At 42.9% G+C, this 27,233-nt stretch overlaps 1 protein-coding gene across 2 annotated transcripts; it reads right to left on the reverse strand.

Annotated features, from left to right (window-relative positions):
• Positions 1-415: 415 nt before the first annotated feature.
• LOC142311234 (uncharacterized) lies at positions 416-25,681 on the reverse strand. Of its 2 annotated transcripts, none has more exons than XM_075349454.1 (9): positions 25,576-25,681; positions 19,061-19,198; positions 17,234-17,380; positions 17,031-17,154; positions 15,675-15,764; positions 12,351-12,958; positions 8,106-8,232; positions 6,350-6,444; positions 416-2,543 (listed from the first exon to the last, which is right to left on the reverse strand). In XM_075349454.1, exons 2-9 carry the CDS (start codon positions 19,151-19,153, stop codon positions 1,107-1,109), a joined length of 2,721 nt encoding a protein of 906 aa, XP_075205569.1. In that variant the 5' UTR covers positions 19,154-19,198; positions 25,576-25,681; the 3' UTR covers positions 416-1,106. The 2 variants fall into 2 exon arrangements, with proteins under 2 accessions (XP_075205569.1, XP_075205570.1); XM_075349455.1 differs by having other exon boundaries at positions 418-2,543; positions 12,408-12,958.
• Positions 25,682-27,233: the final 1,552 nt, after the last annotated feature.

Below are 27,233 nucleotides of genomic sequence, written 5' to 3' on the forward strand. Positions count from 1 at the left end.
CCCAGGAGCTGTGGATGGAGCACGGCCTCAGTGCCTGGAGACCGATAAGATCCCACTTCACCCAGAGCCCTAGGGGATGGGGAAGGAAAACAGCATGTGGGCTCCAGCCTCTGTACCTGCAATGGGTACCTCAACCTTAACAAACACCCGACAAGAGTGGGGTGAGAAGGGAGCATGCTGGGGGCCCTTTAGTATGGGCCCTCTTTTCTTCCATCCGATATAGTCAGCAGCTACTGCTGACTAAACAGTGGAGCTATGCGTGGATGTCTGACCTCCTTCGCACAAAGCACAAAACTGGTGAGCCAGTGATCCCACTGGGGGTGTATAGCCAGAAGGGGAGGGGCCTTACACTTTTGAGTGTAATACTTTGTGTGGCCTCCGGAGGCAGTAGCTATACACCCAATTGTCTGGGTCTCCCAATGGAGCGACAAAGAAAGCATTGTTTACAATTCTCCCCTCTGCCAGAGGGTGCGTTTTTTTCCGCGCGGAAAAAAAAGCAACGTGTGCACATACCCTAAATGTAGGACTGATGAGCCCTCGCTCCATGATCCTTAATACATAGTAGTGAACATTTTCTAGAATATGGGCCTTCAGAAAGTTGGGAAAGAAAACACAGGATTTTGCAACTAATCTAATTTATCACAACTTTTCCTCATTGTACTTCACATGAATAGCTGTCCTTTTATTGCATGATGAAATAGACCACTTAATCATACTTCTTTAACTCATACTTACTTCTGCAGTTCATACAGGACAGTTCTTAAAATCCAAATCATGGAAAAATAGATTCTTAAATTTTATCAACTTACATTACAATGGGGGGGAAAAAATAATCTAGTGCCTGAGAAAAGTTAAGTTCACAATTTTAAATTCCATTAAATAATAAAAACTCAGAAAAAAACATGTAGAAATAAGTAAAATTTCTTTTAAATAAGCATTGAACAACTTAGTTAAAAAGTTGAATAAATATAGCTTAAAGAGCTTTATGAAAAACCACGTCAGTTAGACTAAATTAGAAAAGTCAAATTAAGTCCAACTACTTCCAAAAGTTCTTTCTAAAGGTCCGATGTGCCGGAGGCTTACACTACAGCGAAACATGAGGGACTTTATTCTTTTTTGAAGTCATACATAGGCTTGTGCCTTTTTGCAGGCTCCTCTGAAGTTAGGTACCGGTAGTGGTTTAGGTACATGTTTGAGTTACGCTGTTGGGCAATCTGTGCCGCCAAAAAGCTTCTTTTATGAGATAACTCCTCATATCTGCTGGTTGAATGGTGGGGTTGGATGCTGCTCGCGATGGGTTGCCTTTCCTGTGATGGCCGTGCCAAAGTCGTGTGTAAATTATTTATAATAATTCCTGGCTTATGTTGCTTTACCCCTATGACGGTCGGCTTGTTGTTAAAACTGTGTAAATGATTTTGTTGACTTGTCGACACCATTGCCCCTAAAGCCAATGTGTGCTGTGGCAACCTTTCGGCTAGTCTTCTTTTTGTTATGTAGGTTACTTTCCTTTTTGACTCTGGCAATGAGGCTCGAATCTTCATAGTTGACATCATGGCTCGAATTTTTTGTATTCCTATTTTTGTCGATCTGTACCATTCAGAAAATGCTGGATTGTAGTTCACATTTGGTGCCAAATAAAAAGGAGAATCTGGTGTCATCATGGAACCAGGCCTGAAGCTTTGATATTTTAAAAAAGCGGTTACTGGGTCCCTGTCTGGAATATGTGGAGTTGCATATATCCTGGGTTTCAGTTGCCTTACATTTTTGCGATTTTCTAGAGCTTCAGTTTGCCGATCGGAATACTCCAAGTATTGGTTCCCCCTGGAATCGATTTTTAACTTGATGTCACCCCATTGGAGGGCGTACTGTTCCTTTGTTCGTAATGCAAAATGAATACCATTATTGAAGAATACCAAGTTTAGTAAACTCGTTGGATTATCTAAGGACAGTGTTCCAGTCTTGTAGAGATTGGCTATGTCGTCATCAGTTAATGCCTCCTGCCTGATTGGTGGATTGCTCTCTGCAATTTTTTTGAGAAATTTGATTTTTGCATTTAGCGACTGTTTTGTCAAAGGAAAATCTTTGCTGTTCCCATAAATGATGGTGTGGTTGTAGCTGTGTTCCTTCAAGAAACGGTCAATACTTCCGACCATACAGCGGAGGGTGTGGGGCTCATATTCATTGCCATCTTTGCGTTTCACCACCAGTATAAATTTTGAAAGCAGTGTATCCAGCTCGGTGTGAGGCATTTCTTCAATTCTTCTATTTTCATTCATTTCACTCAAAAAATTTTGTAGTGTCTGAATATCTGAGGTAGTTTTTCTGGCAGTGTTAATATTTTTTTGCTGTTGTCCGATATGGACATAATCTTGAGAAGCAGGAACGCTGAACTGGGACTTCAGTTCAACTTGACAAGAAGGAAGAGTTTTTCCACAATTTTTTGTGTTAACATTATTTAGTGTTGCCGTTCCATTATTCATGTGACAATTCAGCATAGTCTGTGGATTGCTTTTATTTGCTCGTTCTCCAGGCAGAACAGGAAGCTGTTAAGACCAAATAAAAAAAAAAAAAAAAAAAAAAAAAAAAAAGAGTTAGAAAAATGGTAAGAATCATCATATTACAGATCCATAGGATGAGACCACACGATGTAGCTACATTGCTAAAATTGCACCCACTATGTTGGTCAATGGCTGCAGCCCTGCAGAAAGGCAAAGATTCAGCCGCACGGTCTATTCTCACTCTATTGGCTTGCCGACAGCTTATTTAAAAAAAGGTTGTCCACCTTTAGGGACATTAATAATAATAAAAAAAAAAGGGGGTATTCTTGAGTTATTAAATTGTTTTAGTTAGAACGAAAATAAGTACCGTATTTTTCGGACTATAAGACGCACTTTTTTCCCCCCAAATGTTGGGGAAAAGTGGGGGGTGCGTCTTATGGTCTGACTATAAGGTTGCGGGTGCGGGGAATGAGGGTGCCGCAGTGGAGTGGGTCATCGGCGGCACCAGCAGGCTGTAGCAGCCTGCAGCAGCCTGCCGTGACCACGTGGGCCCGCTCATTACATATGCACGCCCATCCTCCCGCCCATCATCTCTCAGCGAAACCGGCGCTGACAGGTGGGCGGGGTGATGGGCGGGAAGGGGGGGGGGGTGTGCATAATTAGCAGCTGGCCGTGATCACCCCTGGCAACTACAGCCTGGAGTGATCATGTGCGGCTGTATTCACTGCCCCCCGTGCATCATTATCAGCGCGGGGTGCAGTGAATCAGTGTACTCACCCGTCACCGTGTGTGGAGCCGCCCCCCTGCAGCATCGCGTCTTCCTGTCTGTGCCGGCGGTCAGCTGATCTGGACACTAGCGGCGCGCACCGCGATAACGTCATCGCTGTGCGCGCCGCTAGTATCCACCAGAATCGATCAGCTTACCGCCGGCACAGACTGGAAGACGCGATGCTGCAGACAACGGTCACCTGCCTGTACCCCGCTGATGAAGCATTTGCGATAACGCGCGTCCGGGAGAAAGGTTGCTCATTCACCCACTCTGGGACTGCCAGCTTAGACCCTCTATTCTTATACTATGGGTAAGTCTTGAACTATTTGTCTCTATATTGGACTATTTGATCCCGTAGTGTACCTCCATCATAAGCTCACTAGACTTAGTATTCACTATGTAGCTCATGGAGCAAAGATGGGTTGATGTGGCTGGTTTCCTAGGTGGGTGGGTGTAAGTTAATCCACCTACCTCATTATTGACTATATGGAAAATGCACATTTTTTATACTGTATGTCTATCTTTGAATAAAAATTAGATTTTATATTGGAATCAGTCTCCTTAAGTGTGTTTGCACTAAATTTCAATTGTTTGGGAGTATATTCTATATTATTGTCCGTACAGGGGATTGTGATTGTCTTCATTATGATAAAACTGCAAAAATTTAATTTTCCCCTTTTTGTCTATGACCTATTTGATAGACAACAGTGACTGCTCCACACACGGTGACGGCTCCACACAGCGGCGCTGCAGCTGAGACAGAGATCGGTGCTTCAGGGAGTGAGGAAGGGTAAGTATAAACGTTTATTTTTTTTTTCCTGTGCCACAGGATACACGCCATTTACCAGGATGGGGGTATATCATGAGCAGGATGGATGGGGGCATATCATGAGCAGGATGGATGGGGGCATTTCATGAGCAGGATGGATGGGGGCATTTCATGAGCAGGATGGATGGGGGCATATCATGAGCAGGATGGATGGGGGCATATCATGAGCAGGATGGATGGGGGCATATCATGAGCAGGATGGATGGGGGCATATCATGAGCAGGATGGATGGGGGCATATCATGAGCAGGATGGATGGGGCATTTCATGAGCAGGATGGATGGGGGCATATCATGAGCAGGATGGATGGGGGCATTTCATGAGCAGGATGGATGGGGGCATTTCATGAGCAGGATGGATGGGGGCATTTCATGAGCAGGATGGATGGGGGCATTTCATGAGCAGGATGGATGGGGGCATTTCATGAGCAGGATGGATGGGGGCATTTCATGAGCAGGATGGATGGGGGCATTTCATGAGCAGGATGGATGGGGGCATTTCATGAGCAGGATGGATGGGGGCATTTCATGAGCAGGATGGATGGGGGCATTTCATGAGCAGGATGGATGGGGGCATTTCATGAGCAGGATGGATGGGGGCATTTCATGAGCAGGATGGATGGGGGCATTTCATGAGCAGGATGGATGGGGGCATTTCATGAGCAGGATGGATGGGGGCATATCATGAGCAGGATGGATGGGGGCATATCATGAGCAGGATGGATGGGGGCATATCATGAGCAGGATGGATGGGGGCATATCATGAGCAGGATGGATGGGGGTATATCATGAGCAGGATGGATGGAAGGTATATTATTAGCAGGATGGATGGGGGGTATATTATTAGCAGGATGGGGGGTATATGAGCAGGATCATATACAAGGCAGGAGGATCCTTATCAGAATGGGGTACCTTAGTAGAGAATTTGGGGACATTACCCCCATAACAGTGTCAGCAGCAGATCCTCGCCCCATAACAGTGTGTCATGACCATATTTTTTGGTTAAAATTTTATTTTCCTCCTCTAAAACCAGGGTGCGTCTTATGGTCAGGTGCGTCTTATAGTCCGAAAAATACGGTAATTTTGCAATTGACTTGCTTCTTCTACCTGCTGTGGGTCTTCCGATAGGAGAGCTTTTATCTTACGTAGTGTACAGCTTGTTTCAATGATGCTCAGCCATTATTGCCTGTCAAGACCCTGGTCAAGTGTATGTAGTAGTTACATTCCAAGAGGAGAGTTAATGAAGTTGTTCTTCAAAAAATGAATGTCCTCAGCTGCAGGTTATTATAAAGAGACAAACACAGTATTCATCGTGCATAGCTCCACCAGCGAGTTTCCACCAATGCTTTCTTTTCCAGTGTCTGGCATTAGCTACGGCCCTGACTTCACCTTGACAGAACACCAGCTGTTCTGTCAACATGACAGTAACACTGAATCCAATGTCAGACACTGGGTGCATCGGTGGAGACTAACACACCATTCAACTATCTCCATCCGACTGAGTTCCATTTGGAACCCAGAAAATAAGGAGACTGCAGAACTGTAAGGCCGCTCTCACATTAGCGGTATTTTGCTGCAAAACCGGATGCGTCAAATGAGTTTCAGTTCCATTCATTTACAATGGAATCACGGCAAGATGCAGTTACATGCGGCATACACAACCGCATGTGACCGTATCTTGCCGCGAGTCCATTGAAAATGAATGGAACTGAAATGCATTTATGACGAATCCGGTTTTGTGGCAAATTACCGCTGATGTGAGCGCTACCTAAGCTGATCAAGAGACCACCTGAAAATACCCCTTTAAATACATGTCTTTGGGATAAAAAAAAATAATTTTTGCGATTGGGTTTCAGAAAAAAAAATGGTGGCATCGTTTGGTTAGTACAGGCTTTTTTTCCCCTGCACATTCAACTGTGATGTGGTCTATAGTAGTAAATCAGCTGGGATGCGTTCAGAAGAAGAAATAAAAAATTCTAAACGTTCAAATATGACCATCAGAATAAGCTCAGATGCATTTTCATTTAGTTTATTTTTCAGCCAGCAATAAGCAAGAGCAACACAAAGGTTATAGAAGTCAAAACAGCACACTTTTTTATGAAAACTAGTTACAAAAATAAAGTTCCAAATGCATGCATTTAAGAAAAAAAAATGTCCTAAAAGGTGGTCAAGGTTAAGGCGTCCGCCTTCATGCTATAAGAGTCAAAGCCATGAGAAGAGTGATTACCGGTATACGTTCTGGATAAGTGGATTACCTGGTAATCCCGAGATACACTGCCATCTCCTTTTTGAGAGTGCGGGTAAAATTTCTGTGAAAGTTGATCAGCAATCATTTTGTTATTCAATACATCTGTATTACACACACAAAAAAAAAGAAGAATATATTAGTTTAGCAAAAGAACAATAAGGAAACCTATATAGGATCTGGTTTGTTCACTTTTCAGGTTATGTATTGACAAGTCTGTACCTTAAGCTAGGGTCACACGTAGCGACGCAACAGCGATCACGACGGGCCACCTGACCTTATCAGGATCGCTGCTGCGTCGTTACATGGTCGCTGGTGAGCTGTCAATCAGGCAGATCTCACCAGCGACCAGTCCCCAGCCAGCAGCGACGCGTGGAAGCGATGCTGCTCTTGGTAACTAAGGTAAATATCGGGTAACCAAGCAAAATGCTTCGCTGGTTACCCGATATGTACCTTGGTTACCAGTGCACACCGCTTAGCGCTGGCTCCCTGCACTCGTAGCCAGAGTACACATCGGGTTAATAAGCAAACCTTTGCTTATTTACCGATGTGTACTCTGGCTACGTGTGCAGGGAGCAGGGAGCCAGCTCTGGCAGCCTGAGAGCGGCGGACGCTAGTAACCAAGGTAAATATCGGGTAACCAAGCAAAGCGCGTTGCTTGGTTACCCGATGTTTACCTTGGTTACAGCTTACCGCAGGCTGCCAGACGCCGGCTCCCTGCACATTCAGATCGCCGCTCTCTCGCGGTCACACACAGCGATGTGTGCTTCAAAGCGGGAGAGCAACGTCCAAAAAATGGTCCAGGACATTCAGCAACGACCGGCGACCTCACAGCAGGGGCCAGGTCGTTGCTGGATGTCACACACAGCGACATCGCTAGCAAGGTCACTGCTATGTCACAGAAAATGGTGACTTAGCAGTGACGTCGTCGTCGCTGTGACATGACCATTAGAATTGAGTTTAGCATTTGTTTTTGTGCCCTTTTTCTTCAGGAAATTTGCGTGAGACTGCAGGCCAACATATTTGAATGTCACACCTTAAACCTAATTTTTAGAAAAGGATCTCTTTGGTCTGCGTATGGAAAAATCTGCTGATGACGCGGTTATGAGGGTAATGTCCTTCAAGTCTGTACTAATACCTGGAAGGGGCCAAGGATGGGGGATATGAGTGTCCCTCATCCTGGTATATATGTCCCTAATCCTGGTATGAATATGATCCCTATCCTGTGTCCATCATGGTACATGTCCCCAACCCTAGTATATATGTCCCCCATCATGGGCCCATCCTGGTATATATGCCTCCTATTACACCATACACATAAAAATAAACTATTCCACTCACTTTCCATCCGCTTCCCCGATGCTCGGCGTCCTCTTCTGATGCCGGAAACAGACTTTGGTGTGTAAGCGGGGCAGCGCCTTAGCTGCCGCTTCCTGCGCTCCTACCTCTTGTGACTTGCTCCACCACCACTGTAGCTCTCCCCCACCCAAAGCAAGCCAGGCACATCCAGACTACAAGAAGCACCCCTCACTTTCCTCCTAAATTTTTTTTGGGGAAAGTGTGTCTTATAGTATGAAAAATATATCTAGATCCATCATTGATCAAATTAGATTAGCTCTTTATTGACCAAATCAATTAGTATATCAGTAGTTATTTGCCTCATACTGTAATTATTCTTCGGAATTATATTTGGAGCCATTTATCACAGAGGTTCATGAGTACACCATGTAACACACTTATGTGATAGTAATGAAATGAACACCGACCTGGGCGGACATCTTCAGGATTTTCGTCAATGAAGAGATCTCTTCCTGATTCACCCCACCAAGAGTTTTCTTCCTCCCAATCATCATCCGATATCACCTCAATTTTCACATGTTTTAACATCTCTTCCTAATGAACATAAAAAGGTATTTTAACCGTTTCAGTTGTATTTAAGCCTTTCCCTCTTTACAAGGATCTGCCACCACTCCTAACATGTCCGTTTTAAGTAAATACACTATTCACAAAACAATAGAGATATCTGGCTTTTGGGTGACATTCAGGATGATCCTAAAATGCACTATAACCCTTTCAGTAGAACTTAATGTGACCTTTTCTAAATATTTGAATGCACATGTCCTACTGTTCAAGGTTCAGCACTTTTTGCAAAACTTGCTGTTCTCCAACAAGGATCTTAATGGCAAAATTAACAACAGGTGTTTAATCGATGAATCACCCAATACATTTCTGGGCTCAATTAGAACTGAAACAGTCCTACTCATCATGCTGTTCATATTTTGACATCATGAGACCAAGATGACACCTAATAATTGATCAACAATACCTCGTCATTGCGGGACTTCAAGCAGGATCGGGACTTCAAGCAGGATGTTCTCGAATGGAAGTAACCACTGAGCTTAGAGTCTCACAGAGTGTCATCAGCAGGTTTTAACAGAGATACAGAGAGACTGGAAGAGTCACAGAAAGGCATAGAAGCGTACATCATTTCGCCACATTCCACACGCATGACAGATTCATTGTGAATAATGCCCTTCAGAACCGGATTATGAATGTCACACAACTCCAGGCACATTTAAGAGAGGCGAGAGGCACCCAAGTGTCACGTTAGACCATTCAAAACCTTTTACATCAATATGGTCTGTGTGCTTGATGACCTGCAAGGGTACCCGACCAAACCACCAGGCACAGGAAGGAGTCACTGTCTAGCTGGATGAGGGACCAGCGGGCCTCAGTGCTGTTCACTCATGAAAGTCAATTTACGCTGAGCAGAAATGATGGCCAGCAACGATGTTGGAGAAGTCAGGGAGAGAGCTATGCATCAGACACTGTTACTACCAGACGAGCCTTTGGTGGCGGTGGTGGTGTTACAGTGTGGGCAAGTGTGTCTTGTCAGTACAGAACTGTTGTAAACTTTGTGAAAGGTGCTGTGACAAGCACCTACTACCTGAATAACATCATTAATGCAGTCATGTGCCTCTGCATGAACAACACAGGCCTAATTTCATGTTCATGGATGACAATGCTCCAGCTCATCAAGGTCACATCATTAGAGAACGGCTGTTGGAGACTGGGGGACCTCAAATGGAGTGGCATGCACTTTCTCCAGACCTGAATCCCATAGAAAACCTATGGGATCAGATGAGTTGCCATGTAGAGGCTCATAACTATCTCAGAACCTCAATGACCTGACGGTCACCTTTCAAGAGTAGGATGCCATGCCTCAGCAGACAATAACTCCACTTAAGAACAGCATGAATTGTTATCAAGCTGTAATTGATGCTCAAGCCACATGGCAAGTTATTGAGACATTGATATTTTTGGGGGGTATACCCACCACTGTTGGTGGCTTTTGTCTCAGTCAAGTTATTTGAGATGAGGAAATCATCCATTGAATGCCCTTACTTAAATAATACTCTACTTTCATGACAAAGTATCACTGTAGCGTGAACTTTTTACGTGTTACATAAATTTCACCCAAAAGTCAAATGTTCCTGACTTTTTGTAAGTAGTGTAGTAGAATTCCCCAATCTATTCTGCAGTTATTCCTCTTGAAAATATTAGCGGGAGTTACCATTATGCTTGAAAAAGGGATTGCACATTTTCTGTTAGTACAATAAACCTCATTTCAATCCAGAAATATTACTCAGTCCATCAGTTATTAGATATATGAAACTGAAATAGCTGTTGCAAAAACACAAATTGTTATAAAGAAAAAAGGTTAACATTAATAAGGGTGCCCAAACTTTTTCATATGACTGTGTATAGTGATACACCCCTCACATTTCTGTAAACATTTCAGGATAGCATTTCATGGGACAACACTGAGGATTTGACACTTTGATACAATGTAATGGAATCAGTGTACAGCTTGTGTAACAGTGAATTTGGTGTGCCCTATAAATAACCCAACACAGCCATTAATGTCTAACTTACTGGCAACAAAAGGGGGTATACCCCTAAGTGAAAATGGCTAAATTGTGCTCAGAGTATCAATATTTTGAGTGGCCACCATTATTTTCAAGCACTGCCTTATCTCTCTTGAGCATGGAGTTCAGTAGAGATTTGAGGAGCCAATGGATCCTTTCGCACTCCATGATCACATCAAGGAGCTGGTGGATGACAGAGACCATGCGCTCCTCCACCTTACATTGCAGGAGGCCCCACAAATGTTCATTAGGATTTAGGTCTGGAGACATGCTTGGCCAGTCCAGTACCTTTACCTTCACTTTAGCAAGGTAATCGTCATCTTGGAGGTGTATATGGAGTTCTTAACATTTTGAAATACTGCCTTGCAGCCCAGTTTCCGAAGGGAGGGGACATGCCCTGCTTCAGTATGTCACAGTACATGTTGTCATTCATGATTCCATCAATGAACTGTAGCCCCCACAGCTGGCAACACGTATGCGGCCCCAAACCATGAGACTCCCATTACCATGCTTGAGTGTAAACAAGACACACTTGTCTTTGTACTCGTCACCAACCGTAGTTGCCATCAATACAATGACACCATCTTCACCAAATAAGTTTATCTTGGTCTCATCAGACCACAGGACCTGGTTCCAGTAATCCATGTCCTTAGTCTGCTTGTCTTCAGCAAACTGTTTGCAGCCTTTCTTGTGCATCGTGTTTAGAAAAGGCTTCCTTCTGGGACAACAGCCATGCAGACCAATTTGATGCAGTGTGCGGCATATGGTCTGAACACTGACAGGTTAACCCCCCCCCCAACCCTTTAACCTCTGCAGCAATACTGGCAGCACTCATGTGTCTATTTTGAAAATTCAACCTCTAGATATGATGCTGAGCACATGCATTCAACTTCTTTGGTCAACCATGGTGAAGCGTGTTCTGAATGTAACGGGTCTAGTTTAACTGCTGTATGGTCTTGGCCACTGTGCTGCAGCTTAGTTTCAGGGTGTTAGGAATCTTCTTATAGCCTAGGCCATCTTTATGTAGAGCAACAACTTTTTTTTTTTTTTCAAATCCTAAGAGATTTCTTTGCCATGAGGTGCCATGTTGAAACTCAAGTGACTAGTATGAGAGTGTGTAAGAGATAACAGTAAACTTACCACACCTACATTCTATTCACATCTGAGACCTTGTAACACTAATGGGTCACATGACACCGGGAAAGGAAAATGGCTAATTGGGCACAATTTGGCCATTTCCACATAAGGGTGTAATCACTTTTGTTGCTAGTGCTTTAAACATTAATGGCTGTGTGTTGGGTTATTTAGAGGGCACCACAAACTTATACTGTTATATAAGTTGTACACTGACTACATTGTATCAAAGTGTCATCTCTTCAGTGTTGTCTCACGCAAAAGATGTAAAATATTTACAAAAATTTGAGGGATGCACTCACTTTTGTCATGCACTGGCTAACACACACACACACACACACACACACACACACACACACACTGCTGTGACAGCCGGCAACCAAATCACTGCTGCACCATAATCAATACAAGGCATTAAAAACACTCAAAAACTTCAGGAAGATCACTAAGGAGTTTCAGAGAACCTGTCACCTACAAAAGCATTATTTACCTGGAAAATCTTTGGTAAGCTGCAGGTAAATAGCATTTTTATCAAGTCTGGCAGTGTAACTGGAAGAAGGCTTAAGGGAGAAAATTAAGTGATATTCTCCCTGCAGCTTCTGTTCTCTTCCAGTTATCAGGGCGAAGCATGGAGCTGTAACAGTAACTGCTCATTACACAGTGAAGATGTTATAATTCCCTTTGCTCCTTCACAGACAGCATGCTTGTACATATATGCACATGTAGGCTGTGTAGTAAGCAGCGACTGACATCCTAGTGCACTGCCTTGATGACTGGAAGTGAGCGGCTACAGGAAGAATAATATAACCATTTTCTTCCTGTAGAGTCTTTGAACCACTTACACAGCCAAACATGGTTAAAACGCGATTTCCCTGCAGATCACATCAGACAACAGCCGACATCATGGTATATCACTACGGAAAGGATATACTCTATATTCCTCTCTACCTCAAAATATTGTTCAACCGGATCATCTTCATATTTACAGTCCCTACGTTTTCTTGCCTTTTCCTGTTTGCAATCCTTCCTGGTATCGTCTGTTTCCGCTTTACAATCCTGTCTGAGATCCTCAGTTTCCGCCTTATAGTCCCCTCCGATATACTCATTTTCCTCCTTACAGTCCCCTCCGAGACCCTCCGTTTGCTCCTGACAGTTCTCTGTGAGTTCTTCCATTTCTTCCTTACAGTCCTCTGTGAGATGATCCATTTCCGCCTTACAGGCCTCTATGAGATTGTTCATTTCCTCCTTACAGGCTTCTGTTAGATCCCCAACTTCCACCTTAGAATCCTTTAGAATATAATCATCTTCCAGTTTCCAGTCACAGGAGTTGGTCTCATCTTCTCCACTGCCATCAGAGGCGTAGTGATCCTCTTCATTATTCAGTTGTGAAATATAATCACTTTGTTCCACTTCTTTGTCATCAATTTCTTGGTTAAATGGTTGACTTCCATATTTATCATCGCTGTCCTGTGAAATATCGAAGTCGTCCACTGAACAATCGAGGGAATATGGTGGACTCTCGCATACATCTGACATACTTGTGTTCCTTGAATCATCTATATAGGAATACAAAAAAAAAAAGCTAAAATGAGTGATATGTGTCTGCGGCCGGCTACAACTGACTGCCAGTCATTTAATAGTCAACAAAAATACATTACACCAAAATCTAGATACCAAGAAAGACCAGCAGCAGGGATATAATTACCCAATAATCAATGACCAACAAACTCAGAGAATGAAGGAACCAGAGTGTGTGGGGAGGAGCAGCATTATACAAAGACAAAATGTGATCACATGACATCTTTTAGCAATTTGAAAAAAAGTCATCAATATTTGTAAAATACTTTAACTGAGGTTAAATACTGAGGTTACCCGCGGCCACCGCTGGATCCAGCGGTGGCCGCGAGTTACCTGACTGACAGCAGCTGATCGCGCTACTCACCTCATTTGCTGTGTGGAGGTGACCGGAGCGGCGGTGTCTTCTGCTGCTCCTGTCACCTCCATGCAGCAGAGCTGGACGCGACGCTGGAGGTCCGTGGAGTACGCCGGACATGGAGGGTTTGTCGGGGTTAATAAATTGGTAATGAGGGAATTTGTGTGTGTTTTTTATTTGAAATAAAGGATTTTTTCGGGTGTGTGTGTTTTTTTACTGTAACTTACAGATTAATCATGGAAGGTGTCTCATAGACGCCTGACATGATTAATCTAGGACTTATTGGCAGCTATGGGCTGCCAATAACTCCTTATTACCCCGATTTGCCAACGGCACCAGGGCAAATCGGGAAGAGCCGGGTACAGCCCCAGAACTGTCGCATATAATGTATGCGGCAATTCTGGGCGGCTGCTGACTGATATTGTTAGGGTGGGGGGCTCCCCATAACGTGGAGCTCCCCATCCTGAGAATACCAGCCTTCAGCCGTATGGCTTTATCTGGCTGGCATTAAAATTGGGGGGAACCGCACGCCGTTTTTTTTTAATTATTTATTTATTTATTTTACTGCACAGTATAGACACGCCCACCGGCTGCTGTGATTGGGTGCAGTGTGACACCTGTCACTCAGCGTGGGGGCGTGTCTCACTGTAACCAATCATAGGCGCCGGTGGGCGGGGAAAGCAGGGAATAGGAGATTGTTTAATGAGCAGCCGGCTTTTTCAAAATAGTAAAAGCCGCCGCAGCAGTGTGAATGCCGTGCAGCGCTGCGCCGGAGATCGAGGAACGGTGAGTATGAGAGAGGGGGGAAACTTCAGTCAATCGGGGGATTAGCGGTCACTGGTGAATCCTTCACAGGTGACCGCTAATCAGTACTCGACACAGACAGAGCCGCGGTATGAGGATGAAGTCGGGTGAAGTTCACCCGAGTTCATTCTCATCGCGCAACTCTGTCTGCTGTCAGCCGACATTTATAAACGACATTGTGCATCACACACACGGACATTACACACGGACATTACACGTACACATACACGTTAATTCCACACGCACACACGGACGTTCTGCACACAAACACGGCTAGCATACGCAATTCACACAGGTGCCACACGGACCATAAAAACGGACACAAAAACGGGACACGGACCCGAAAAACGGCTTGTAACACACGTGCGTGTTTTTCACGGACGTGTGAAGGGGGCCTAAGATAGCCAAATCTAAAAAAAAACAAAACACTCCAACTTCCAAAAATATTAAGCTTTGATATTTAGGAGTCTTTTGGGTTGATTGAGAACATAGTTGTTTATCAATAATAAAAAAAATCCTCTAAAATACAACTTGCCTAATAATTCTGCACACTGTGTATGTAACCATGTCAATGAAGCAAAGGTTCCAATGAACACTTAGTAAGATACACAACTCACAAGAAAATAACAAAACATTAGATATAGATATATATATATATATATATATATATATATATATATATATATATATATATATATATATATATATATATATAAAATCAGCAATAATAAAGATAAATATTATTATTGAGCCATTATACACACACACACACACACACACACACACACACACACACACACACACACGATATTCAGGGTCTCTTTTCCTAGTTTATGCTGCTCTCGGGTGAGGTAGGAAAAACCTGCTGACAGATTCCATTTAATGCAGCAGCTGACTCTAAAGCCCGCTTTACACACTACAATGTATCTTACGATGTGTCGGCGGGGTCACGTCGTAAGTGACGCATATCCGGCATTGTAAGGTACATTGCAGTGTGTAACAACTACGTGCGATTGCGAATGAACGGTAAAACGTTCATTGCACGCACGTCGTTCATTCCTCATGAATTGAACGTCAGTTTGTTCATCGTACCCGGGGTAGCACACATCGCAGTGTGTGACACCCCGGGAACGATGAACAGAACTTACCAGCGTCCTGCGGCTCCTGCCGGTAATGCAGAAGGAGGTGGGCGGGATGTTTACATCCCGCTCATCTCCGCCCCTCCGCTTCTATTGGCCGGCTGCCGCGTGACGTCGCTGTGACGCCGAACGTCCCTCCCACTCCAGGAAGTGGACGTTCGCCGCCCACAGCGAGGTCGTATGGAAGGGTAAGTACATGTGACGGGGGTTAATCGTTTGTGCGGCACATTCAACAAAATTGAACATGCCACACATACGATGGGGGTGGTTACGATCGCATATGATATCGTATGCAGAATTGTAACATGTAAAGCAGGCTTAAGTAAACAAGTGTTAGTAAACTACTTCTTACAGTGATCGATGCTCATTATAGGCAGATTATCCCCAAACTCTTACCTTCTATTGCAGCATATTCCTGGTCATTAATGCTCTTGCATGGAGGAACGGATTTCAATGCATCAGATATATCCACAGAGGCTATGTCCACTATCAAGACACAAAACCATAACTGGATTAGGATAGCGTTTGCATACTGTGACTTGAAAAATCAACAGAGCCCCAATATGCAATGCTGAGACTGAATGAGTTGTATATTTATGGGCTGCTGCCCTAATTACAGCAGTACTCCAGAAATGGTTGTCATTTCTATACTGCACATATGACGCTGTCTGCACGTTTCAGGATCACCACATTTTCTAATCTTCTAGCAAATACCTCCTTGCAAATCTCACACATCGACCCTCCGCTGTCAGTTCCACCTGTGCAAAAAGGTGGCGCTTAAAGGTAATCCGGTATCAGTAGTGGCAGTAGCCTGTGCTCCCCATACATGAGCAGTGAGCCAATCAAGCCGGGGGACCGTACACCAGGCTTCATCGCACACGGACATGACAGAACAAAAGTTGTGTGCATGCGCGAGATTTGCAAAGAGCTGAAGGCTTTGCTGGCTCTTGCAAATCAGGTTATCACTCCCACAAGGGTGTAATAACAGGATTAGTGAAATGACTAGTCTGGGGAAACCAACATCCTCTCAACTAGTCTGAGACGAATTATTATAATTAATTTATAAAATAGTTTTTTTTTACCATCTAGTACAATCAAATGTACTGTAAAAGGAGCATCCTAGGAAGGACACTAACAAAAGAATAAATACATGGAAAAAATAATAGAAATATCAAATATCTGCATATCAGCTTGTAAATAATTTGTCCTATTGTTTAATGGCCAGTGTGTACATGTTCGTACACATTGCATGTATACAAATTTGAAATCCATTTCTTTGGGTTTTCGTAATAGTACAAAATAGAAGATCAGATTGTTTTTTAAATTGCAGCAGCCCTTTTGTTATTTATGTAATGACATGACAAGTGTAACATCCAGTATGTCGGACGTACATATCGTCCTTTGAGACGACATACTGCCGAGTATACCCATGTATAATGCACAAAATCCTACTGCTTGCATCTTACCTTGTCCATCACAGCATTTTGTACATGTACAAACTGGTGGAAAATGTACACAACAGACCAGGGATCAGCATCCAACATATATTTGGTCAGATGTCATTAAAGGGTTAATGGGATATCTGAGTGCAGCTAATTGCTGATATTAACGAGGGGGAGTTGTTGGTCCATCACTAACACTTGCCTCGATGTATCATTTAAAGGAGCATTTTCAGACTAAAAAAAAATTCCTTTCAGGAGTGTTGTGGATATGTTTTCATTACAAAGATCTTAATTGTGGTAACAAAATTACCAGGAGGTGGGATGGGTTCAGGAGTTTCCATCATGATGTTCTTGTAAAGATCCTTGTGTCCTTCTACATACTCCCACTCTTCCATAGTGAAACAGACCATGATGTCCTGACATCTTACCGGAACCTGACCCAAAGAAAACAAATTACCATCCAAACACCTCAGTGGTCCTAAGTAACAACCCAGTGTTCACAGCAGCTCTCACCTCTTCAGTCAGCAGCTCGGTGATCTTCTTGGTGAGATCCAGGATCTTCTGATCATTCTTCCTCTCATGTGCCCACGATGGAAGTTCAGGATCCAATATGGACTTAAGTGACACATACTCCCCAAATTTCTTTACAAGCGTATATTCCTATAATAGATGTAAAGAACATGCACTGCCATTCACTACGTTCCCAGTGTGAAGACAAAGCCCTGTAAAACGTCTGTAAGGGTTTAATGTTCTTAATTGGCTAGACATGAATCCTTGTGGTGTTACCTAGTGTTTTTGAGTCATTGTTTCCCCCAGAACTTTCAGAGCCTCCCATTGTTTGAGAACATGGATTGCTAAGTTAATGTAACTTCCCCCAGCCTGTCTGTCTATCTAAGGGGTACTTCTCACATAGCGAGATAGCTAGCGAGATCGCTGCCGAGTCACGCAGCAGTGACCTCATTAGCGATCTCGCTGTGTGTGACACTGAGCAGCGACCTGGCCCCTGCTGTGAGATCGCTGCTCGTTACACACAGTGCTGGTTCATTTTTTGGACGTTGCTCTCCCACTGTGAAGCACACATCGCTGTGTTTGACAGCGAGAGAGCAACAATCTGAATGTGCGGGGAGCAGGGAGCCGGCTTCTGGCAGCCTGCGGTAAGCTGTAACCAAGGTAAATATCGGGTAACCAAGCTAAGTGCTTTGCTTGGTTACCCAATATTTACCTTGGTTACTAGCGTCCGCCGCTCTCAGGCTGCCAGTGCCGGCTCCCTGCACACGTAGCCGGAGTACACATCGGTTAAATAAGCAAAGCGGTTTGCTTATTAACCCGATGTGTACTCTGGCTAGGAATGCAGGGAGCCAGCGTTAAGCGGTGTTGTACTGGTAACCAAGGTAAATATCGGGTAATCAAGCGCTTGGTTATCCGATATTTACCTTAGTTACCAAGCGCAGCATCGCTTCCACGCGTCGCTGGGGGCTTGTCACTAGTCGCTGGTGAGATCTGCCTGATTGACAGCTCACCAGCGACCATGTAGCGACGCACCAGCGATTTTGACCAGGTCAGATCGCTGGTGGGATCGCTGGAGCGTCGCTAAAGTGTGACAGTACCCTAACTGAGATGAGAACTACCTATGCGGATTGAAATGCCACCCAATCAGAGCACAGCCTTATTCCACCAATCCGGTGAGACTACATACCCAGATATAAAAAGGGACTCTTGGAGCAACCAGGTTGTTCTTTTGCTACATGGCTGCAATCTAGGGGTTTCGATCCAGGTTGGAAGTCCATTATCCAGCCTAGGCACTTCGGTGCTAGCTAGGGAGTCTGAAACTGGATTACATTGTGCAGGAGCACAGCCAAGGATTCTAGGATTCAGCTGGAAGAAGCCCAGGTTGCGGATGATTCGGTTACCTGGCTACGGACTTTGCTGTGGTCGTGAAGTTTCCTACATTTGTTACTTTCCTGTTCCCGGTGGGTGCCTGCCAAAAGCAGGGTGCTGCTGGTTTCGGGTATGTGGCCCTGGAAGCTCTGAAGGCAAAAATAGTCTGGTCCCTGGTGAGCCAGCGGAAGGGTGAGACTCTGTTGCCTGTTGTGGTTTTCATTGTTTTGTTATATGTCTCTGACTATTGGGGATCCAATAAGGTCTAATTATTGTGGTTCCCGCACCCTGTGTTGTCTGAGTATGCCCAATGGTATGGAGTTTGGGCGTTCAAATGGGATGAGCCCTGGTCCATGCAGTGTTTCTAAAAGGCGGCCGGGCCAGCAGAAGAGAGCACCCACTGAACCCTGTCTCTCCACACCCAGTAGAAGGTAAGTGACTGTGACAGAGAGAATCCCTCACCTCATCAGTCAGCAGATAGATGATCTCCAAGGTAAGCTTCAATATCATCTTCGTCACATGATTGCTTTCCTTGTCCATTATCACTGGACACATAAGATATCTTCAGGACGCACCTTCAGATCTCTATCAAGCTGACACCTACGAACAGAAAAAGGTCACGTAACGAGGATGACGGGAGGGGGAGGGGGGGGGGTGGAGGGGCACCAGACACACAAATGATTAGAAGAACATCAATCTCAGAGCCCCATGAAGCCCTTCTCAGAGCAAGGAAAAATATATTCCAAGTAGAAAAAGCCACCTACAATCTAGGCTTCTGTTCACATCAGTATAACATGACGCAAAGACCCCCAATGGAAACTGCAACACATGCCACTGTACCAGCATCCATAGTCTACCAACTGCTGTGATTGGTGAACATTTTATTACAATATCTATCTGCACAGACGAATACAGCAAATTATATTTTTCAATACAGTTTAAGAAAAGAAAAAAAAAAAAAAAAAAAAAAAAAGTGACGCTAACACTGTCTGGGACCCAAACTAGCTTTCCTGCTCCCTTAAAGGGAACCCGTTAGGAGCAATAAGCACCCGGCCCCATGAGCAGTTCTGGGTGCATATTATTAATCCCTGCCTAACCGTCCCTGTATATAGTAGCATAGATAAAGAGATCTTTAGAAAATGTATTTCAAAAGAATCTTTATTATATGCTAAAGAGCGTAGGGACTAGTCACAAGGGCGTTCGTTCCCTTGGCTAGTTGGCCCCATCAGCATGTAAGCACGCCCCGGTGGGCATGCTAATGAAGGCACAGCAACAGAGGAATGGTCACTCTCATCGTGGCCAACGCTGGTTATCAACTCAATGCGCATGGATCAGAATGCCTGTACTCGTCTCGGCTTCAAACTGGCATAGTGCGCATGACCGGAAGTGCCAGGCATTCTGATCCATGTGCACTGAGCTGAAAACCATCCGTGGCAACCTAGGTGAGAGTGACCATGACTCTGATTCCGCCCATTAATTAGCAGGTTAGCACACCCAAAAGGGGAGTGCTTATATGCTAAGGGGCTCGACTAGCCAAGTGAAATAACACCCTTGCGACTAGTCGCTAGCCTCATTAGCATGCTTATGGGATCTTTAGAAATACTTTTTGAAAAGATCCCTTTAGCTATGCTACTATAGGCTGGGACTGCTAGGCAGGAATTAGCCATAAGCACCCAGAACTGCTCGTGGTGCTGGGTGCATATTGTATCTGACAGGTTCCCTTTAAGATCCACAGTAGAGAAGAGAGAGTTTATCACAACTGGTAATTCAAACGCCAATAATACCAGTCAATTACCAGATTATTGCCACCCAATGAAAGCAGCATGATGTGGAGACAGACACCCCGCATCTAAACGCCAATATTACCAGTCAATTACCAGATTATTGCCACCCAATGAAAGCAGCATGATGTAGAGACAGACACCCCGCATCTAAACGCCAATATTACCAGTCAATTACCAGATTATTGCCACCCAATGAAAGCCGCATGATGTACAGACAGACACCCCGCATCTAAACGCCAATATTACCAGTCAATTACCAGATTATTGCCACCCAATGAAAGCAGCATGATGTACAGACAGACACCCCGCATCTAAACGCCAATATTACCAGTCAATTACCAGATTATTGCCACCCAATGAAAGCCGCATGATGTAGAGACAGACACCCCGCATCTAAACGCCAATATTACCAGTCAATTACCAGATTATTGCCACCCAATGAAAGCCGCATGATGTACAGACAGACACCCCGCATCTAAACGCCAATATTACCAGTCAATTACCAGATTATTGCCACCCAATGAAAGCCGCATGATGTAGAGACAGACACCCCGCATCTAAACGCCAATATTACCAGTCAATTACCAGATTATTGCCACCCAATGAAAGCCGCATGATGTACAGACAGACACCCCGCATCTAAACGCCAATATTACCAGTCAATTACCAGATTATTGCCACCCAATGAAAGCCGCATGATGTACAGACAGACACCGCGCATCTAAACGCCAATATTACCAGTCAATTACCAGATTATTGCCACCCAATGAAAGCCGTATGATGTACAGACAGACACCCTGCATCTAAACGCCAATATTACCAGTCAATTACCAGATTATTGCCACCCAATGAAAGCAGCATGATGTACAGACAGACACCCCGCATCTAGCGATGGGCTGCTTGCTGCAGTGTTGCTAAAAATCAGTTTTATAAGTAGCAGATTGTCTCTAGAGGACGAGTAAACCTGTTGGCAAATAGTTATCAACATTAATGAGTTATGTATAACCAGAACCCTACCAATGATGGTCAGCTGTGTACATTCACTATATAATGCTGAACTTGTTATTCTGCCTGAAGCAGTGCACGAAAGACCAGTCACAGGTGTATATAATGGACACACGTAATAGCCTGCACTATAATGTATAGACACGTAATAATCTGCACTATACTGTATAATGTACAGTGAATACAATGTACACACGTAATAACCTGCACTATAATGTATAGACACGTAATAACCTGCACTATACTGTATAATGTATAGACACAGTGTATATAATGTACACACGTAATAACCTGCACTATACTGTATAATGTATAAACAGTGTATATAATGTACACACGTAATAACCTGCACTATACTGTATAATGTATAGACACGTAATAATCTGCACTATACTGTATAATGTACAGTGAATACAATGTACACACGTAATAACCTGCACTATACTGTATAATGTATAGACAGTGTATATACTGTACACACGTAATAATCTGCACTATACTGTATAATGTACAGTGAATACAATGTACACACGTAATAACCTGCACTATAATGTATAGACACGTAATAACCTGCACTATACTGTATAATGTATAGACACAGTGTATATAATGTACACACGTAATAACCTGCACTATACTGTATAATGTATAGACACAGTGTATATAATGGACACGTAATAACCTGCACTATACTGTATAGACACAGTGTATATAATTTACACACGTAATAACCTGCACTATACTGTATAATGTATAAACACAGTGTATATAATGTACACACGTAATAACCTGCACTATACTGTATAATGTATAGACACAGTGTATATAATGTACACACGTAATAACCTGCACTATACTGTATAATGTATAGACACAGTGTATATAATGTACACACGTAATAACCTGCACTATACTGTATAATGTATAGACACAGTGTATATAATGTACACACGTAATAACCTGCACTATACTGTATAATGTATAGACACAGTGTATATAATGTACACACGTAATAACCTGCACTATACTGTATAATGTATAGACACAGTGTATATAATGTACACACGTAATAACCTGCACTATACTGTATAATGTATAGACACAGTGAATATAATGTACACACGTAATAACCTGCACTATACTGTATAATGTATACACACAGTGTATATAATGGACACGTAATAACCTGCACTATACTGTATAGACACAGTGAATATAATGTACACACGTAATAACCTGCACTATACTGTATATAATGTACACATAACCTGCACTATACTGCATAATATAGGGATACGTTATGCTGTATATAACGTACAGACACGTTATGCTGTATATAACGTACAGACACGTTATGCTGTATATAACGTACAGACACGTTATGCTGTATATAACGTAGACACGTTATGCTGTATATAACGTAGACACGTTATGCTGTATATAACGTACAGACACGTTATGCTGTATATAACGTACAGACACGTTATGCTGTATATAACGTACAGACACGTTATGCTGTATATAACGTACAGACACGTTATGCTGTATATAACGTACAGACACGTTATGCTGTATATAACGTACAGACACGTTATGCTGTATATAACGTACAGACACGTTATGCTGTATATAACGTACAGACACGTTATGCTGTATATAACGTACAGACACGTTATGCTGTATATAACGTACAGACACGTTATGCTGTATATAACGTACAGACACGTTATGCTGTATATAACGTACAGACACGTTATGCTGTATATAACGTACAGACACGTTATGCTGTATATAACGTAGACACGTTATGCTGTATATAACGTAGACACGTTATGCTGTATATAACGTAGACACGTTATGCTGTATATAACGTACAGACACGTTATGCTGTATATAACGTACAGACACGTTATGCTGTATATAACGTACAGACACGTTATGCTGTATATAACGTACAGACACGTTATGCTGTATATAACGTACAGACACGTTATGCTGTATATAACGTACAGACACGTTATGCTGTATATAACGTACAGACACGTTATGCTGTATATAACGTACAGACACGTTATGCTGTATATAACGTACAGACACGTTATGCTGTATATAACGTACAGACACGTTATGCTGTATATAACGTACAGACACGTTATGCTGTATATAACGTACAGACACGTTATGCTGTATATAACGTACAGACACGTTATGCTGTATATAACGTACAGACACGTTATGCTGTATATAACGTACAGACACGTTATGCTGTATATAACGTACAGACACGTTATGCTGTATATAACGTACAGACACGTTATGCTGTATATAACGTACAGACACGTTATGCTGTATATAACGTACAGACACGTTATGCTGTATATAACGTACAGACACGTTATGCTGTATATAACGTACAGACACGTTATGCTGTATATAACGTACAGACACGTTATGCTGTATATAACGTACAGACACGTTATGCTGTATATAACGTACAGACACGTTATGCTGTATATAACGTACAGACACGTTATGCTGTATATAACGTAGACACGTTATGCTGTATATAGCGTACAGACACGTTATGCTGTATATAACGTACAGACACGTTATGCTGTATATAACGTACAGACACGTTATGCTGTATATTACAGACACGTTATGCTGTATATAACGTACAGACACGTTATGCTGTATATAACGTACAGACACGTTATGCTGTATATAACGTAGACACGTTATGCTGTATATAGCGTACAGACACGTTATGCTGTATATAACGTACAGACACGTTATGCTGTATATAACGTACAGACACGTTATGCTGTATATTACAGACACGTTATGCTGTATATAACGTACAGACACGTTATGCTGTATATAACGTACAGACACGTTATGCTGTATATAACGTACAGACACGTTATGCTGTATATAACGTACAGACACGTTATGCTGTATATAACGTACAGACACGTTATGCTGTATATAACGTACAGACACGTTATGCTGTATATAACGTACAGACACGTTATGCTGTATATAACGTACAGACACGTTATGCTGTATATAACGTACAGACACGTTATGCTGTATATAACGTACAGACACGTTATGCTGTATATAACGTACAGACACGTTATGCTGTATATAACGTACAGACACGTTATGCTGTATATAACGTACAGACACGTTATGCTGTATATAACGTACAGACACGTTATGCTGTATATAACGTACAGACACGTTATGCTGTATATAACGTACAGACACGTTATGCTGTATATAACGTACAGACACGTTATGCTGTATATAACGTACAGACACGTTATGCTGTATATAACGTAGACACGTTATGCTGTATATAACGTACAGACACGTTATGCTGTATATAACGTACAGACACGTTATGCTGTATATAACGTACAGACACGTTATGCTGTATATAACGTACAGACACGTTATGCTGTATATAACGTACAGACACGTTATGCTGTATATAACGTACAGACACGTTATGCTGTATATAACGTACAGACACGTTATGCTGTATATAACGTACAGACACGTTATGCTGTATATAACGTAGACACGTTATGCTGTATATAGCGTACAGACACGTTATGCTGTATATAACGTACAGACACGTTATGCTGTATATAACGTACAGACACGTTATGCTGTATATAACGTACAGACACGTTATGCTGTATATAACGTACAGACACGTTATGCTGTATATAACGTACAGACACGTTATGCTGTATATAACGTACAGACACGTTATGCTGTATATAACGTACAGACACGTTATACTGTATATTACAGACACGTTATGCTGTATATAACGTACAGACACGTTATGCTGTATATAGCGTACAGACACGTTATACTGTATATAATGGACACACATAACCTGCACTATATTGTATATAACGTAGACACATTGTATATAATGGACACACATTATAACCTGCACTACACTGTATAATATGCAGACACGTTATAATGTATATAATGTACACATACATAATAATGTGCACAGTGTTGTGTATAATGTACACACACATTATGGAGACAATGATCAGTGAGAAGTCCATCCAGTCAGTGTGATGGAGGCACATTACATGTCGTGTATAGGACGTGCTGCACTTTGCACAGGCGGTGCGGTCCTCCGCACACTCTCACCTGCAGCCCCCGCTATTTAGGATCCCCTGAATGGAGGAGACATTTCATCGAAGCTCCAGCTTCTAGCATAACTTCCACACCGGATGTTATCTGCTCACAAACTTCCTGTCTGCGTTCCACGCCTCACTATCACTGACGGGAGCAGGGATAAAGGACCTTTGATGATGTCAGGCCCATGTGATCAGTCACGTGTGTGGGAGGAGTCTGACTCTTCTAGCTGTGCTGCTGAGGTGGAGTTGTGGAGCTCAGTCTCCTTGTTGCTAGCTATCTTTAGTCACGTGACACTGACAAAGCTCTGAGGGTCCATAGATTACTGTTTGGGGGTCACTGCCTGCACGTTGTGGCCCTGGAGCTTTACCCTTGGCTCTGTATGGAGATTATTTGTGGTCTTACTTGAAATATTTATAGGAAATTGAAATTACCCCGTCTCAACCAGAGGATTTTTTTTTGTTTAATTTGGTGCTTTCCTTTTAATCACTTTTCATTGCTGTTTTTAGACTGGTGCCAGCGACTAGTGATGACCAAACCCGTGGATATTCAGGTTCCCTGAACCAGCACGAAGTAAAAAAAATAATAAATAATCAGGTTCAGCAGCCGAAATTGACTCCGAATTTGACCCCGGACAACGAATCCCATAGAAGTCAATGGGGACAAGAAGTTTCGGGCTATAAATTGGCCATAGAAAGAGCTGGGGGGCTACAAATGGACGTTAAATGGTAGTAAGAGCAGGATAGTTATACATAGTGTGTTGCCCGGAGGATCACACTGCAGTCAGACTCTTCTGAGCCCGCTGTTTAAGGCTCATGAATATTCACTGCTTCCCCACCCCCCCATGTGCCAGTATCTGTGATTGGTTGCAGACTGCTATACCCACCCCCCACCCTGTGTGCGCATCTATGATTGGTTGCAGTTAGTTTGCTGTACAGTAGTGTAAAAGAAATAAAAAATTACATAGGCTCCCGCCATATTTTGATAGCCAGCAGAGGTAAAAGAACAGCTACAGGCTGCAGCCCCCACCTGTGGACTTCACTGTGCATTGATATCAAAATAGAGAGGATCCTGCGCTATTTTTTTCAAAAAATTATTTAAATAAACGACATTGGTCATAAACCCAGAGATTAAAAATTCCCTTAAAGCTCTGGTCTATCAGAAAAGGGATAAGTGGCGGAAAGCTAGATCCAAGTTGGTGTCTTCTGAATCTAGCGAGATAGAGAAATCAGAGGGAGAATATGAGTTGGATTCTTACGCCTCCTCATCCTCTGATGGTGGTGCCGGGGGAAGGCCTTTCCTTCCCTGTCGAAGACACACATTTTATCCAAGGCTGTAAGGGCCGCTATGGCCATCACAGAAATTAAAATCCTTTGATCAGTACAATATGTTATGTCTGGGTAATTAGTACACAAGAAACAGCAAACCTTCCTCATCAAAGAAATAATAGAGGATGTCATTAAAAAAGAATGGCAGGATAAAAGAGTGACCTACCCTCATCGTCAAAAACAAATACCTCTTTGAGGAAGAAGAGATAGTGTTAGAATCCAATATATTTTTCTATGTTCTTTTCTACTGTGAAAATGCAATATATATTTTTCTATATACTTTTCTATAGCTAAGCTTTTTTTCTATCCGAGTAAGAAAATAGAGCTTGTAAGCATGTGTAC

This window comes from Anomaloglossus baeobatrachus, chromosome 5 (genome assembly GCF_048569485.1).
Source record: "Anomaloglossus baeobatrachus isolate aAnoBae1 chromosome 5, aAnoBae1.hap1, whole genome shotgun sequence".
Lineage (NCBI taxonomy): Eukaryota > Metazoa > Chordata > Amphibia > Anura > Aromobatidae > Anomaloglossus > Anomaloglossus baeobatrachus.